General features: G+C 61.2%; 1 protein-coding gene across 1 annotated transcript in view; it reads left to right on the forward strand.

Annotated features, from left to right (window-relative positions):
* The window catches only part of SLC44A3 (solute carrier family 44 member 3), a 36,194-nt gene that overhangs the window by 6,121 nt on the left and 15,551 nt on the right, over positions 1-14,522 (forward strand). The window contains exons 5-11 of the mRNA XM_079761190.1: positions 416-509; positions 2,126-2,286; positions 2,490-2,579; positions 3,527-3,651; positions 5,360-5,546; positions 7,054-7,219; positions 11,576-11,732. Of these exons, the coding sequence (XP_079617316.1) occupies positions 416-509; positions 2,126-2,286; positions 2,490-2,579; positions 3,527-3,651; positions 5,360-5,546; positions 7,054-7,219; positions 11,576-11,732 (980 nt within the window). The remainder of the gene's footprint in view (positions 1-415; positions 510-2,125; positions 2,287-2,489; positions 2,580-3,526; positions 3,652-5,359; positions 5,547-7,053; positions 7,220-11,575; positions 11,733-14,522) is intronic.

A 14,522-nucleotide genomic window follows, 5' to 3' on the forward strand; every position in this document is an offset into this window, starting at 1 on the left:
ACAGAGCCTACAGGCTCCCCCGGGGACAGGGCACAGAGCCTACAGGCTCCCCCGGGGACAGGGCACAGAGCCTACAGGCTCCCCCGGGGACAGGGCACAGAGCCTACAGGCTCCCCCGGGGACAGGGCACAGAGCCTACAGGCTCCCCCGGGGACAGGGCACAGAGCCTACAGGTTCCCCGGGGACAGGGCACAGAGCCTACAGGCTCGCCGGGGACAGGGCACAGAGCCTACAGGTTCCCCCGGGGACAGGGCACAGAGCCTACAGGCTCGCCGGGGACAGGGCACAGAGCCTACAGGCTCCCCCGGGGACAGGGCACAGAGCCTACAGGTTCCCCCGGGGACAGGGCACAGAGCCTATAGGCTCCCCGGGGACAGGGCACAGAGCCTACAGTCTGCCTATCTCCTGCCTCCAGGGTCCTTCCTGTGTGTGTACAGCTTGAGTCCCGCCAACTACACCCAGAATCCCCAGGCAGCCTCGCTGTGCCCCAGGCTCCCAGTGCCTCCCAGGTAAAAGCCCATACTTCCCCTGCCTGTCAACGAAGGTGATTGGGTGCCTGGCCCAGTCTATCACTCCTCTAGGTATTGTGGGCGGGGCAAAGGAGAGGGTGGAACTGTCTGCAGGGAGCAGGTCAGCCAGAGATCCGGGACCCACCAGTGGGGCTGTTTGCAGCGTTTGTGAGGACAGCGGGGTGGGAACCGGCTGAGCAGGAGGAAACAGCAGTCAATAAAGGGGCATGTGGTCCTCTCACAGCAGCCTGGGTGCATGCCTTCGTTCATGTAAGAAACATTCAGACCTGGAAGAAGTTTTGTGAGTTTATTTGAGCCAAATTGCTGACGATTGCCAGGACGCAGGATCTCAGTGAACTGGGATAATGCCCCTGAGAACGGCGGGTTCTCACCTCGTTTTGTACATTACGACCCAAGGAGGGAACGTGAGTGGCCACAGGAAATCCATTGTGATGATTAGGGCCGTGGTCGGCAAACTACGCTCGCGAGCCACATGCGGCTCTTTGGCCCCTTGAATGTGGCTCTTCCACAAAATACCACGGCCTGGGCGAGTCTCTTTTGAAGAAGTGGCGTTAGAAGAAGTTTAAGTTTAAAAAAATTGGCTCTCAAAAGAAATTTCAATCGTTGTCCTGTTGATATTTGGCTCTGTTGACTCATGAGTTTGCCGACCACTGGATTAGGGAGGCGGGAGAAGGCAAAGGGGAGAAACCTCTGGGGTTGGATAGAAAGTGAGATGATGGCCTCGTGCTGCCTTACACAGGTGGGTGCAGGTAGTTAACAGTCAGCCATTAACAGATAACAGTGACAATGAGGGGATTTGTGGCCTCGCCCTGGGACACTGGTTGTGCCCTGAGGGGTTGGGAAAAGGGAAATTACAAATTACCTATGGCCTAGGGCGTGACTGCCCTCCATAGACCGCTTCTAATTAAAATGCTCCAAGTTCAGACCACCCTTTGGGGTCACTGAGGTCTTGAGTTTGCAAGGCCGCCTCTCCCCATGATCTCGGGGTACCTGCTTCCCCGGGGTGCCTGTGGTCATTCCCCATCCGGAGGCATCCATCAGCTGTCACCATGGCGACCCTGATTGACAGGAGGCTCTCCGAGGGCCTCTGCTCGCAGGCTACGAAGCCCCTTGTTATTACTGCCTCTCTGATGCGTCCTTGGTTGTCGAGACTTCTAAACATCTTTTTAAGAAAAGACAAGTGTGAGGTTCGCGGGGCAGGGAACAAAGACAGAGAGTCCAGGACGGTCAAAAGGAGGTTTAATCTCGCAGTCCCGGGCGAGGGCCACCGGTCCTGAGGGCGGGGCCGGGGAAGTCGTGCTGGGCGGGAGCTGAGGCACTTTTTTTAAACAGGTGAGGGCGGAGGGCCATGAGCTGAGGGCGGGTGGAATTTCCGCCGAGGGCAGGGGTTCCAGGAATGGAGCCAATATCTGCGCCACCATTTCACCTGGAGCACTGGTTGGTCACGGGTTCCAGGAAGGGACCAGCATTTCTGTCTGGTGCACTCGTCTGTTACCTGCGTCACCATCGGTTGCATGCATCGGCTTCTGGAATTCCTTTGACCTAACAAGTAATTAAACCAACCTCTTCACCGTTTCCCCACCCCTTATTTTCAGCAAGTCTTTCCCCCTGTTTAACCGCTGCGTCCCCCAGACGCCCGAGTGCTACTCCCTGTTCGCCTCTGTTCTCATCAACGACGCGGACGCCCTCCAGCGCGCGCTCGGTGGGATCATGTCGGGAAGAGACACGGTCCTGGGCCTGTGTGTCCTCGCAGTAGGTAGCCTCCGCTTGCTTTTATTCACGACCGCACGTGCATGGGTGGCCAGAGTTTCTCGCCCGGTGTATGTCGGACCATGAAAATGAGCCCCTGGACTTAAACTTGGAGCCTCACCCTGTATGTGTCCCCCCTCACCAGGGGGCGGGGCCGTCTGCGCCTCACGCCGTGGCCGGCGCTGAACTCGGTGCTTTGCTTCTTTCCAGCCTTGTCCTTGGCCGTGATGCTCACCTTCCGCGTCGTCACCTGCCTGCTGGTTCACACTTTGATGGCGTTGGTGGTTTTGGGGCTGCTCTGTAAGTATTTCCGCTCGGTTTTCCTTTAAAAACAACTATTTTTTAAAAATTGATTTCAGAAAAGAAGGGAGAGGGAGAGAGGGGGATAGAAACATCCACGAGGAGACTCATCCATCGGCTGCCTCCTGCACGCCCCCTACTGGGGATGAGCCCGCCCCCCGGGCCTGTGCCCTGCCCGGGAATGGAACTGTGACCTCCTGGCTCGCAGGCCGACGCTCAGCCACGGAGCCACACCGCGGGCTGGGTTTTCTGTTTGATGAAGTGAAAGCCTTTCCATTGCGTGTAGACGTGAAAAGGCTCCAGGGTCTGAGTGAAGTGGGGTCTCAGAGCGTCTCCCCTCTGACCCCATCGCGCTGCACGTGGGGGACGAGCCTGCCGGTCACGACCTCGTGTCCGTCCGTGGAAACAGCCCCAGAGGCAGGGCGGGCAGGAGGCTCGGGCAGCAGCCACACCCCCGGGCCCAGGGATCTGAGCTCCCAGTCGCGGGCGCAGCCAGCTTCATTCCCGGGAGAACCGCCGTGCCCTCCGCCACGCAGCGCCCTCGGCCCCAGGCCGCAGTGGGTCCCGGGGGCACGCGCCAGGGCCGGCGAGGGACGCTGCCCCTTTGCCCAGCAGAGTCACTGGATGTGGGGAAGGTGGCAGCGTGTTCGCCGTGCCCGGTGCGTGCCCAGCAGAGCCCGCGGGAGGTTTAGACTTAGGGTCGAATGCTGTTCCGCTCACCGTCCTGTTGGCTCGGTCTCTCCCCTGCTCACACCCAGCCCGGCCTGCTGCCCGCTCACCCCCCCCCCCCGCCCCGCGTCTCCCACAGACACGCGTCCACTCCGTGTCTGGGAGGCCCTGGCCTGCCAGCCCTCAGGGCGCCCCGGGAGGTGTGGCCCCACGCGCTGGGTGCAGGTGGGGTGGGGGGTCCCCTGGGGCAGGCGCTGAGCCCGTGCCTGGCCTCCCAGTTGTCTGTGGCGTCCTGTGGTGGCTGTATTACGACTACAGCACTGCCCTCAGCGTGGCGCTGGACACGGAAAGGGACAACGTGACCTGCTTGCTGGGCCTTGCTGTGGTGGCCACGGTTCTCACGGTAAGAAATGCACGCGGGGGGTGGGGGGGTGGGGGAGGGTAGGTGGGTGGAGGGGGCCGGGTCAGCCAGCCGGAGCTCTGAATCCACACCACTGGTTTGGCCGGAACCAGGGAGAGCTGTGTCTTCACCACGTGAGCGAGGGCACTGTGGACCTGAGGACCCCGCGCAGGGCCACGTCCCGACCTCCCAGCACCAGGGAAGCATCTTCCTCCTCCCACTTCCCGCCGTCCCTCCGAGGCTGCCCTTGCTGTGCTTTAGTTGACACACCAGGCCCCTGATTCAAGTTCGAGGTGGCTGTAGGGCGGACGCTGCGGGCACGCTGTTTCCTGCGTGAGGACGGTGCTCAGGCCGCCCCAGCAGAGCCCTCTGTGCCCGCCCCTGGCTCTGGCCCTGGCCAATCAGAGACTTCCCCCTCCGCCCCCCACCACCTCTCCGGGACCCCGGTCACACAGTGTGTCCACTGCACGGGAGGACCGGCCTCAGGCCTAGTTCAATCCCCGCCCACCACGGTGTGCCCGCCGCCTGTCGCCTCATTGGCCGATGGGAACACTGACAGGCTGTCGGGGGTGGGTGGGGGGTTGGCCGTCCCTCCTCCGTCCAGGCCCCCAGGGGTCGATGGGGAGACCGAGGCTGGGCAGCGGGGCAGCTGTGGAGCCGGGGGACAGCCAGCCCAGGAATCCATGGCCCGCCCGCTTCCTCCCTGGGCCCGGCCCGCAGCCTCAGCCGCAGACCCTGTGCGGGGAGGGGCCCTGGCCTCCGCCCTCAGGCTCTCCCAGCTGGTCCGTCACTCAGACGTGAGACAGATTAGCGGGAGGAAGTAAACAGGGACCCGCACACACGCACACACGCATCCACCTGCAGGGGCTCCGCTGGGCTGAGGCCTCTGGGGCCAGGCGTGCTACGGGCCCTCGGGGGAGGGAGCGGTGTTGGTGGGAGTGGTGTTGGCGGGAGCAGTTTGCCCCCCAGCGGGAGGCAGCCTGGCAGTCCACCCGCTGTCAGGCCGGAGCCCGATGCCCGTGCTGGGTGCTGGGCGTTAGGGGCGGGCAGCCCTTTCTCCTCCGCCCGAGGCCAAAGCTGCTCTTAGATGAAAACAGTTGTCATAGCAGCAAGCACACCTTGGGGTGACTAGCTCTGGACCCCCACTTCTGCACAGGTGAGGGGGAGGGCAGGGAGCCAGCCTATGTCCCTCGTCGGGCCCACTCCCTGTCCCCAGTGTGATCCCTGCCCTCTGCAGCCCTTGCGTTCCCGTTACCTCTGTGGGCGGGTGGAGGGGGGCGCGGTCCCCAGCCCAGGGCCTCCTTCTCATGTTCTCTTGCTCCCCAGCCGGCCTCAGGCTCCTCCGGGCTGGAGCGTGTCCTGCTCATGTCCCAGGCTCCTCATGGACAGGAGCGTGTCCTGTTCACGTCCCAGGCTCCTCCGGGCCGGAGCGTGTCCTGCTCACGTCACAGGCTCCTCGGGGCCGGAGTGTGTCCTGCTCACGCCCGGCGGCAGGGCCTCGCCCGGGCCCAGCGCGCACTGGGTGATCAGTGGGCTCTGTACGGTGTGTCCGGACGGCGGACGCGGGGGCAGCTGTCCGACAGGGCTGCTTGCTGGCGCAGGGACAGGTTGGGGTGGTGCAGGGACAGGTTGGGGTGGTGCAGGGACAGGTTGGGGTGCCCAGCCTCTTCCTGCAGCGGCACGTGGGACGATTTAACCCCTTCCTCGCCAGGCCGTTCTGCTGGTGCTGGTTTTCAGCCTGAGGAGGAGGGTGACGCTGGCGGTCGAGCTTCTGCGGGTCACCAACAAGGCCATCGGCCACTGCCCCTTCCTGCTGCTGCAGCCGCTGGGGACGTGCGCCGTCCTCCTCCTCCTCTGGGCGCTGTGGGCGGCCGTGCTGCTGAGCCTGGGCACCGCAGGTGAGGTGGGTGCCGCCGCGCCAGGGCCGCCGCCCTGTTGGTGGGACGGTGTGTGGGCACCGCGCCCCCGGCAGCCAGAGTGCCGGCTGAGGGTGACGGAGCTCAGGCTCGGGCCTGGGAAGCGGGACGTTCTCCCCTCTTTGGGCTTGAAGAGCAGATGGTTCTGTTTCGCGAGAGAAAGGGCAGGGGAGCTGGAGGAGGACGGGGGGTCCCGGTAGAGTTTTTAAAAATGTGAGAGATTCTTGTGAACAAGAAAGGGGAGTACCTCTGAAGAGATGCCTTCAAGTCGGTGAGAAAGAGGATGTTGTGGGGGGTGGCCTTAGGGTCAGGGCGGAGGTGTGACGTCCAGCCCAGGCCCGTGGCCACTGCCCCCCGGGGGCTTCTGACACGGGTGAAAGCTGAGCCTGGCGCCAAATCCTTTCTTAGGTCACAGACCACGGCTTCCTGGGCCTGGTCCCATGAACTTCCCTCCACTTCCTGTGGCTACATTGTAACAAACTCAGCAACAGAATAGCTGGTGCTGGCGGGGCTCCTGACTGCAGGGCCACGGCCGCCCAGGAGAGGGCAGCCACGTGCCGGCGAGGCCCGCCCGGGCCTTCCCTAGGCTTTCACGGAGCGGAGCCGAGCAGAGGTCTGCTCACAGCCCTGGGTCCCGGGCACTGGTTTGTCCCGCAGGTGGCGTTTGGCAGTCAGGAGACATTGGGGCTGGCGGGACTGGGGGAGGGGCAGGAGGATGCTGCTGGCATGGAATGGGTAGAGGCCTCGGACCCTGCTGATGAACACCCTGCAATGCACAGGCCTGCCCCCCACCCCCAACAACGGATTCAGTGGTCCAAAGTGCCAGTTAGTACGTGAGAGCGGAGAGCGCCGGCCTGGAGGGAGGGCGATAAACCGCCGGTGACCAGAGCAAAGAGCAAGTAGGAGACGCTGCCCAGGACGTCCAAACCAAGCGGCGTCCGCTGACGGGATGCCCGGGGTTTGAGGCCTGGGTGGGCCTCGACTTGCCACGTTAGCCGCTGCCCCCTGCTGCCTGTCCCCGTCCCTGCACCGCGCCGCTTTTATAGGCTACATTTTTCGTGACGTGGGCTTCTGTCCTGTGGTCCCACAGCTTGGGGTGGGTTCAGCCACGAGGCTTGTCTGTCTCACAAAGCGGTGTGGAGGGAGACGGGGGTTAGCGCCCAGTGGGTGTGACTTTCTGTTCTCCCACTAATCTCGAGTCCAAAAGTGCTGTGACCCTCCGAGCCTCAGTGTTCACATCCGCAAAGTGGGGTGACCGTGAAGGTGTACCTCGTGTGCCTGCTCATTGCCTGCCGCCCGTCACTGTAATTGTGGTTTGTTGTGTTCACAAGGTGCATGTGTTCAGGATGTTTAGTTTTTGCTTGGAGAGCTTAGATTGGGGGGCGGGGGACGGTTGTGTTTCATGGATGCCAGAGGCCGGGGAGGAGGTGGGCCTGTGGGTCGGTGCTCGGACGGTGCTGGTGTAAGCATGTCTGCGTTCTAACCTTAGGAGCGGCCCAGGTCACCGAAGGTGGGCGGGTGGAGTACCAGCCTCTCTGGGGCCTTCGCTACATGTGGGGGTACCACCTCCTGGGCCTCGTCTGGACCAGCGACTTCATCCTCGCCTGCCAGCAGATGGCGGTGGCGGGGGCCGTGGCCACCTGCTACTTTAACAGGTAGGTCCAGCTGCTCCTGCTCTCCTGCTGCTCCTGCTGCTCCAGCTCCTCCTGCTGCTCCTGCTGCTCCTCCTGCTGCTCCTGCTGCTCCTCCTGCTCCTGCTGCTGCTCCTGCTCCTCCTGCTCCTCCTGCTGCTCCTGCTCTCCTGCTCTTCCTGCTGCTCCTCCTGCTCCTCCTGCTCCTCCTGCTCCTCCTCCTCTTCCTGCTCCTCCTGCTCCTGCTGCTCCTCCTGCTCCTCCTCCTCTTCCTGCTCCTCCTGCTGCTCCTGCTGCTCCTCCTGCTGCCCCTGCTCCTCCTGCTCCTGCTGCTGCTCCTGCTCTTCCTGCTGCCCCTGCTCCTGCTGCTCCTGCTCTCCTGCTCTTCCTGCTGCTCCTCCTGCTGCCCCTCCTCCTCCTGCTCCTCCTGCTGCCCCTCCTCCTCCTGCTCCTCCTGCTGCTCCTGCTCCTCCTGCTCCTCCTGCTCCTCCTGCTGCCCCTGCTCCTCCTCCTCCTGCTCCTCCTGCTCCTCCTGCTGCTCCTCCTCCTACTTCTCCTGCTCCTCCTCCTCCTCCTCCTACTTCTCCTGCTCCTCCTGCTGCCCCTGCTGCCCCTGCTGCCCCTGCTGCTCCAGCTGCTCCAGCTGCTCCTCCTGCTGCCCTGCTGGCTTGTTTGTGTCGTCACATTGTGCGACTCCGAGGAATTTTGCAGTTTGGACATGACCCCTTCGAAGGGACTGGCAAGAGCTAAATGAAGCCAAAACTCTGGGTGCTTATTTGGTGGTGAAAAGAAATGGTGTCCCTTCCATCTGCCACAGGTCCAAGCTCTTTAAGATAGAAAATTCAGCAGGAAGCCAGACGGGGCAACAGTCAGGCTGCGTGAAGGGGGGAGTGGAAAGGCAGGGCCTCCTGTGAGTGTCCTTCTCACCAGCTTCGCCCTGGGCCGTGTGGGATGCCGTGGGCCGTGTGGGACGCCCTGGACCGTGTGGGATGCCGTGGGCCGTGTGGGATGCCCTGGACCATGTGGGACGCCGTGGGCCGTGTGGGATGCCCTGGGCCGTGTGGGACGCCCTGGGCCGTGTGGGATGCCCTGGGCCGTGTGGGATGCCCTGGGCCGTGTGGGACGCCCTGGACCGTGTGGGACGCCGTGGGCCGTGGGGGCCACGCTGGGCCGTGTGGGATGCCCTGGGCCGTGTGGGACGCCCTGGGCCGTGTGGGACGCCGTGGGCCGTGGGACGCCCTGGGCCGTGTGGGACGCCCTGGGCCATGTGGGACGCCCTGGGCCGTGTGGGACGCCGTGGGCTGTGGGGGATGCCCTGGGCCGTGTGGGACGCCCTGGGCCGTGTGGGACACCCTGGGCCGTGTGGGACGCCCTGGGCCGTGTGGGATGCCGTGGGCCGTGGGCCGTGTGGGACGCACCTCAGTAACTTCTGCAAACCCTCGGTGTCCTGTATACAATGAGGAGAGAGTGTGCTTGGAGAACCCCGTTACATCCTCAGGGAACTGCGCGTAACTATGGCCTAAAATTCCTGTTCATGTGCGTGCTAGCGAATGGCTTCCTGCCTCTGCGTTCCCCACGATACTTCAGTGTTCACACCCATGACCTCACGGTGCCTGAGGCTGCACACACCCACGCACCTCACCTCACCTGTCTGGCGACTCTCCACATGGGGCAATGGCAACCCCTCGGGCTGAAGAGGCCGGGCCAGGGCCAGGGACAGGGTTGGACGCTGATAGCAAGTTCAGTCCGCGCTGGGCCACCCCCCTCTAATCTCTGAGACCCGTGAGCAGATAACAGGGTGTTTCTGGGGGAGAAAGTGGAGTGGGGGTGGCTCATGTCCTGAGCAGGCACCTCCTGCCCCGAAGAGCAGCTGGGGTTTCTTTTGTTTTAAAAAATATATTTTTTATTGATTTCCAAAAGGAAGGGAGAGGGTGAAAGAGAGAGAAACATCCATGATGAGAGAGAATCAGGGACCGGCTGCCTCCTGCACGCCCACCACTGGGGATCGAGTCTGCAACCCGGGCCTGTGCCCTGACGGGGAATCAGACCGGGACCTCCTGGTTCATGGGTCGACGCTCAGCCACGGTGTTGCCCGTGGTTAAGCCTCACTGCGGCCGGGAGAGGACTCTCTGGGAGCCTCGGTGTGATGGTGCTGAGCAGGAGGGGAGCGAGGAGGAGGCCGTGTGGGAGCGGAGTCTGATCCTCACGGCGGGGCGTCCGTGGCCGAGGACCAGGAACCGGCAGGAAGCTCGGGACAGCGCTGGGGGCCCCTCCCGGCCGGGAAGCGGGGTGCCCTCTGCCCCCTGCGCCCCCTCCCGCGGAGTCCTGAGGCACACAGACCTCCTAAAGGGGAACGTAAACATTCTTCTTTAAAAGAAAATAAAACCAGGAAAGGGAGGAATGTGTCAGACGTTCCTGGCCGGGCCGCCCGTGGCCCGATCCCCGTGCGCCCCCATCAGCTTCCCCCCCCCCCCCCCCTGGCGCTGCCTCCTCCCGGGACGGACAGGAAGGACGCCGAGTTAAACACACTCTGCTCCCTCCTGGATGGCTGACCGCAAAACGCGCCTCGGCCAACTCCGGAAACCGCCGGCCGCGCCCCTTCCTCTCGCAGCAGCGTGGGCTCCGTCAGAACCTGGACTCGCAGGGAGACCTCTGGGAGCACCCGGTCCCGGGTGGAGCAGTGGCTTCTGGGAAGGGCCTCGTGTCGGGAACTGGCCTCGCAGAATCCGGAGGGAGGGCCGGGAGGGCCGCCCAGCGCTGGCCGTGGTTCCCCTCGGGGCGGGGCTGGGGGAAGGCCGCCCCCTCCTCCCGCCTGTGAAGCTGGGTCTGCTGCTCGGGAGCCCCGGTCAGGACGAGTCCTGTCCCGTAAATGACTCCGCGGGGAGCCCTCAGAGCGGGAGGGACCAGCTGGGTGTCAGAGCCTGGGGCGGTGCGGAAGCCAGACTTCCCGCCAGCCGGCCGGGGAGCGCCGTCCCTCCCTGGCCACGGTCCCAGCCCCCGGGTTCCGGAGTGATTCTCACCCCCCAGCCAGGCAGCCGGCGTTCCCCGTGCCATTGCACCGCGCAGACTATCACAGGGAAACTTCTGAGCGTGCACACGAGGTTCCCAGGCAGCTTAAAGGGTGGGTGGGGCGGTGGCTGCTGCAAAGAGGGAACCTGGTTTCTTTTACCCCACCAGTCTTTTAGTTATTTATTTAATATATTTTTATTGATTTCAGAGAGGAAGGGAGAGGGAGAGAGAGAAACATCAATGATGAGAGAGAATCATGGATCGGCTGTCTCCTGCATGCTCCCCAGTGGGGATCGAGCCTGCAATCCCGGGCTTGTGCCCTTGACCGGAATCGAACCCGGGACCCTTTGGTCCGCAGGCTGAGGCTCTATCCACTGAGCAAACCAGCTAGGGCCCCACCAGTGTCTTAAAAAGTTTTCTGTTCTATGTTTGTTTAGGGCAGTGATGGGCAACCTTTTGAGCTCGGTGTTTCAAACTTCGCCAAAAAACTGAGCATAGCTCGGGTAGTGTGTCCCTTTGAGGAAAAAACATTATTTCGTGATATTTATAGTTTAAATAACATAAATGTTTCATCCTCGGCATGCGGCCGCCTCAGCGGCTGCGTGTCATCAGAAATGGCACTGACACGCGTGTCAGAGGTTCGCCATCACTGGTTTAGGGCATTAAGTGCCACCAACAGGAGTAATCTTAGCCCAGGAAATGCTGTTCCCTGTGGCCGAGGTGTAGGGACACGTTGCCACATGCTCTGCACCACTGCCAGGCACCCGCACCCAGGCCGGGCCCCCACTCCAGGCCGGGCCCCCACTCCAGGCCGGGCACCCGCACCCAGGCCGGGCCCCCACTCCAGGCCGGGCCCCCACTCCAGGCCAGGCACCCACTCCAGGCCGGGCACCCGCACCCAGGCCGGGCCCCCACTCCAGGCCGAGCACCCGCATCCAGGCCAGGCACCCACACCCAGGCCGAGCACCCACTCCAGGTGGGCACCCACTCCAGGCCGGGCACCCACTCCAGGCTGGGCACCCACTCCAGGCGGGCACCCACTCCAGGCTGGGCACCCACTCCAGGCGGGCACCCACTCCAGGCTGGGCACCCACTCCAGGCCGGGCACCCACTCCAGGCCGGGCACCCACTCCAGGCCAGGCACCCGCACCCAGGCCGGGCACCCACTCCAGGCCGGGCACCCACTCCAGGCCGGGCACCCACTCCAGGCGGGCACCCACTCCAGGCCGGGCACCCACTCCAGGCGGGCACCCACTCCAGGCCGGGCACCCACTCCAGGCGGGCACCGTTAGTGCCATCGCCCGTCTGCACCAGAGTTGGTGGTCCCTCTCAGCCGTGGTTTAAAACGCTGTCCTCTCCTCCTGCCCCCAGGAATGCACAGGACCCTCCCGACCGCCCCCTCCTGTCGTCTCTCTCCATCCTCCTCTGCTACCACCAGGGGACAGCGGCGAAAGGGTCGCTTTTGATCCCCGTGGTGAGGGTTCCACGCGCCGCCCTCACGTTCATCTCCAGCACCCTGAAGGGCAAGGTGAGGCCAAGGGCAGCCGGGCCGGGAGGGCCGGGGAGGTCACTGCCATCAGGCCCCCCCTCCCCCCCAGCAAACTCCGTCCCCAGTCGGCTGTTTGTGCTTTCCCACCCACACAGCGGGGAGGCGGGTGGGGAGGCGGAGTTTAAATGCTGAACAAATGGGAGGAATTCTTCGAGGAAAATGTAAATCATTTTTTTAGGATATTTAGATGCTTTTTTTTTTTTTTTTTTTTAGGGGGGAAAATACACTACAAGGTTAGAACAGTATTTGTTTGTGTTTTAAGGCTAAAGTATTTCTTGCCTTTTGTGTTTCTTAAAGGGCACCGTGGGGAGTCACTGGTGTGTGTGTGTGTGTGTGTGAGAGAGAGGGGGGGGGGAGAGAGGGAGAGGGACAGGGAAAGGGAGAGGGGGAGAGAGGTAGAGAGGGGGGGAGAGAGAGAGAGAGGGAGGGAGGGAGGGAGGGAGAGGGAGAGGGAGAGGGGGAGAGAGGGAGAGAGAGGAAGAGGGAGAGGGAGAAGGACAGGGGGAGGGAGAGAGAGAAAGCGAGCGCGCTTCAGAGTGAGAAATGGGCGAGATGGCCCCGATCTCCGCTCCAGAGCAGGGCCTGGGCCTGAGGGCCTCTGTGCTGGGCTCCCTGCGGCATTTCCCTGCGTTTGGTCGTTTGGTCGTGAATGGCGGTGGAACGGAGCTCCAGGGGCAGCCGTGGGCAGGCAGGTGGGACTTTCCCAGCTCTGCTCCCCACACGCCGCCCCTCCCCCCACCCCACCCCACCCCCGCCGCAGCCTCAGCCAGGGTCAGAGTTCACCGCCCTGACTCCAGCCGCTGGGGCCAGCGCAGGCGCTGGCGGAGCAGGGAAAGGCCGCCCTTCTGTGCTCCTTCCGGCAGCCGCCCGACATGGCCTGTTTTAAAGTCCACACTCTTGGTCCGCGGTCCGCGTTAGCGCCGGTGGGGGAGCCTGGTGGATTCTGCTCAGGTTGCCCAGGTTCCTGTCTGGAAACGCAGGCGCGCGGCCGCCCGGTCACCGTGACCCTTGTGGTTGGTGGACAGGGCGCTCTGTGAGCACTGGGCATGTGCCCGCTTTAAAACCTAGTTCTGTTGAACTTTTTTTTTTTTGGAGGGGGGGGAGAATAAATTCTATAGTGTGACTTTCAGGGCTGAATTTCAAGGGATAATAAAATGCGTGCATTTTGGGAATTAAAGGGGCATTTCCACCTCCAGGTGGAATCCAGCTGCTCTGGCTCCTGCGTTTGAAATTTATCCTTCGATTTCAGGGGCCTTGGAGGAGGGTGTCTTGAACAGAATAGACAGACAGCCCTGTAGGTATTTATGGTGGAAGAAACTTCCTTCCATCCTGCTGGTTGATCTCATAATGAAAATAGACATGAGCCCAGCCAGCGTGGCTCAGTGGTTGAGCGTCGACCTATGAACCAGGAGGTCACGGTTCGATTCCCGGTCAGGGCACATGCCCAGGTTGTGGGCTCGATCCCCAGTGTGGAGCGTGCAGGAGGCAGCTGATCCATGATTCTCTCTCATCATGGATGTTTCTCTCTCTCCCTCTCCCTTTCTTTCTGATATCAATTAAAAAATATTTTAAAAATTAAAAAAAATGAAATAAAATAGACATGAGACGGGCTAACAAGAGAAAAGGGCCCCGTTTAATTACATGTGTGTGTATGGGAGCCCCCCGCACATGCGAGGTTCAGAGACAGGAAGGGAAGTGAGGGGCGAGGACCCTAGCTGGGGCCGAGGCCGCTGCCGGCCAGCGCCAGGAGCAGATGCTCCGTGATTAGCCGTCTGTCCTGCGTGTAAACAGGCCGGGGGTGTTATATCTGGGGCCACTCTGTGGACAAGGCCCTCGTCCAAATTCTTCATGGGAGGAAGCCTCTGGTGAGCCCGCGGGGTCTCACCCGCCGTCAGCTCCGAATATTTCACACGCCGGAGGGGCGGTGCCGGGAGCCTGTGCCGAGTGTGTGTGTGTGTATAGAGACAGAGATAGAGATGTAGACAGAGACATATAGATGTGTATTTGTATGTGTGTATGTGTGTGTGTGTGTTATAGAGACAGAGATAGAGATGTACACAGAGACATATAGATGTGTATTTGTATGTGTGTGTGTGTATGTGTGTGTGTGTATGTATAGAGACAGAGATAGAGATGTAGACAGAGACATATAGATGTGTATTTGTATGTGTGTGTGTGTATGTGTGTGTGTGTATGTATAGAGACAGAGATAGAGATGTAGACAGAGACATATAGATGTGTATTTGTATGTGTGTGTATGTATGTGTGTGTGTGTGTTATAGAGACAGAGATAGAGATGTAGACAGAGACATATAGATGTGTATTTGTATGTGTGTGTGTATGTGTGTTATAGAGACAGAGATAGAGATGTACACAGAGACATATAGATGTGTATTTGTATGTGTGTGTATGTATGTGTGTGTGTGTTATAGAGACAGAGATAGAGATGTAGACAGAGACATATAGATGTGTATTTGTATGTGTGTGTGTATGTGTGTTATAGAGACAGAGATAGAGATGTACACAGAGACATATAGATGTGTATTTGTATGTGTGTGTATGTATGTGTGTGTGTGTTATAGAGACAGAGATAGAGATGTAGACAGAGACATATAGATGTGTATTTGTATGTGTGTGTGTATGTGTGTTATAGAGACAGAGATAGAGATGTACACAGAGACATATAGATGTGTATTTGTATGTGTGTGTGTGTGTTATAGAGACAGAGATAGAGATGTAGACAGAGACATATAGATGTGTATTTGTATG

The sequence above is a fragment of the Cnephaeus nilssonii genome (assembly GCF_951640355.1).
Source record: "Cnephaeus nilssonii genome assembly, chromosome: 21".
NCBI lineage: Eukaryota > Metazoa > Chordata > Mammalia > Chiroptera > Vespertilionidae > Cnephaeus > Cnephaeus nilssonii.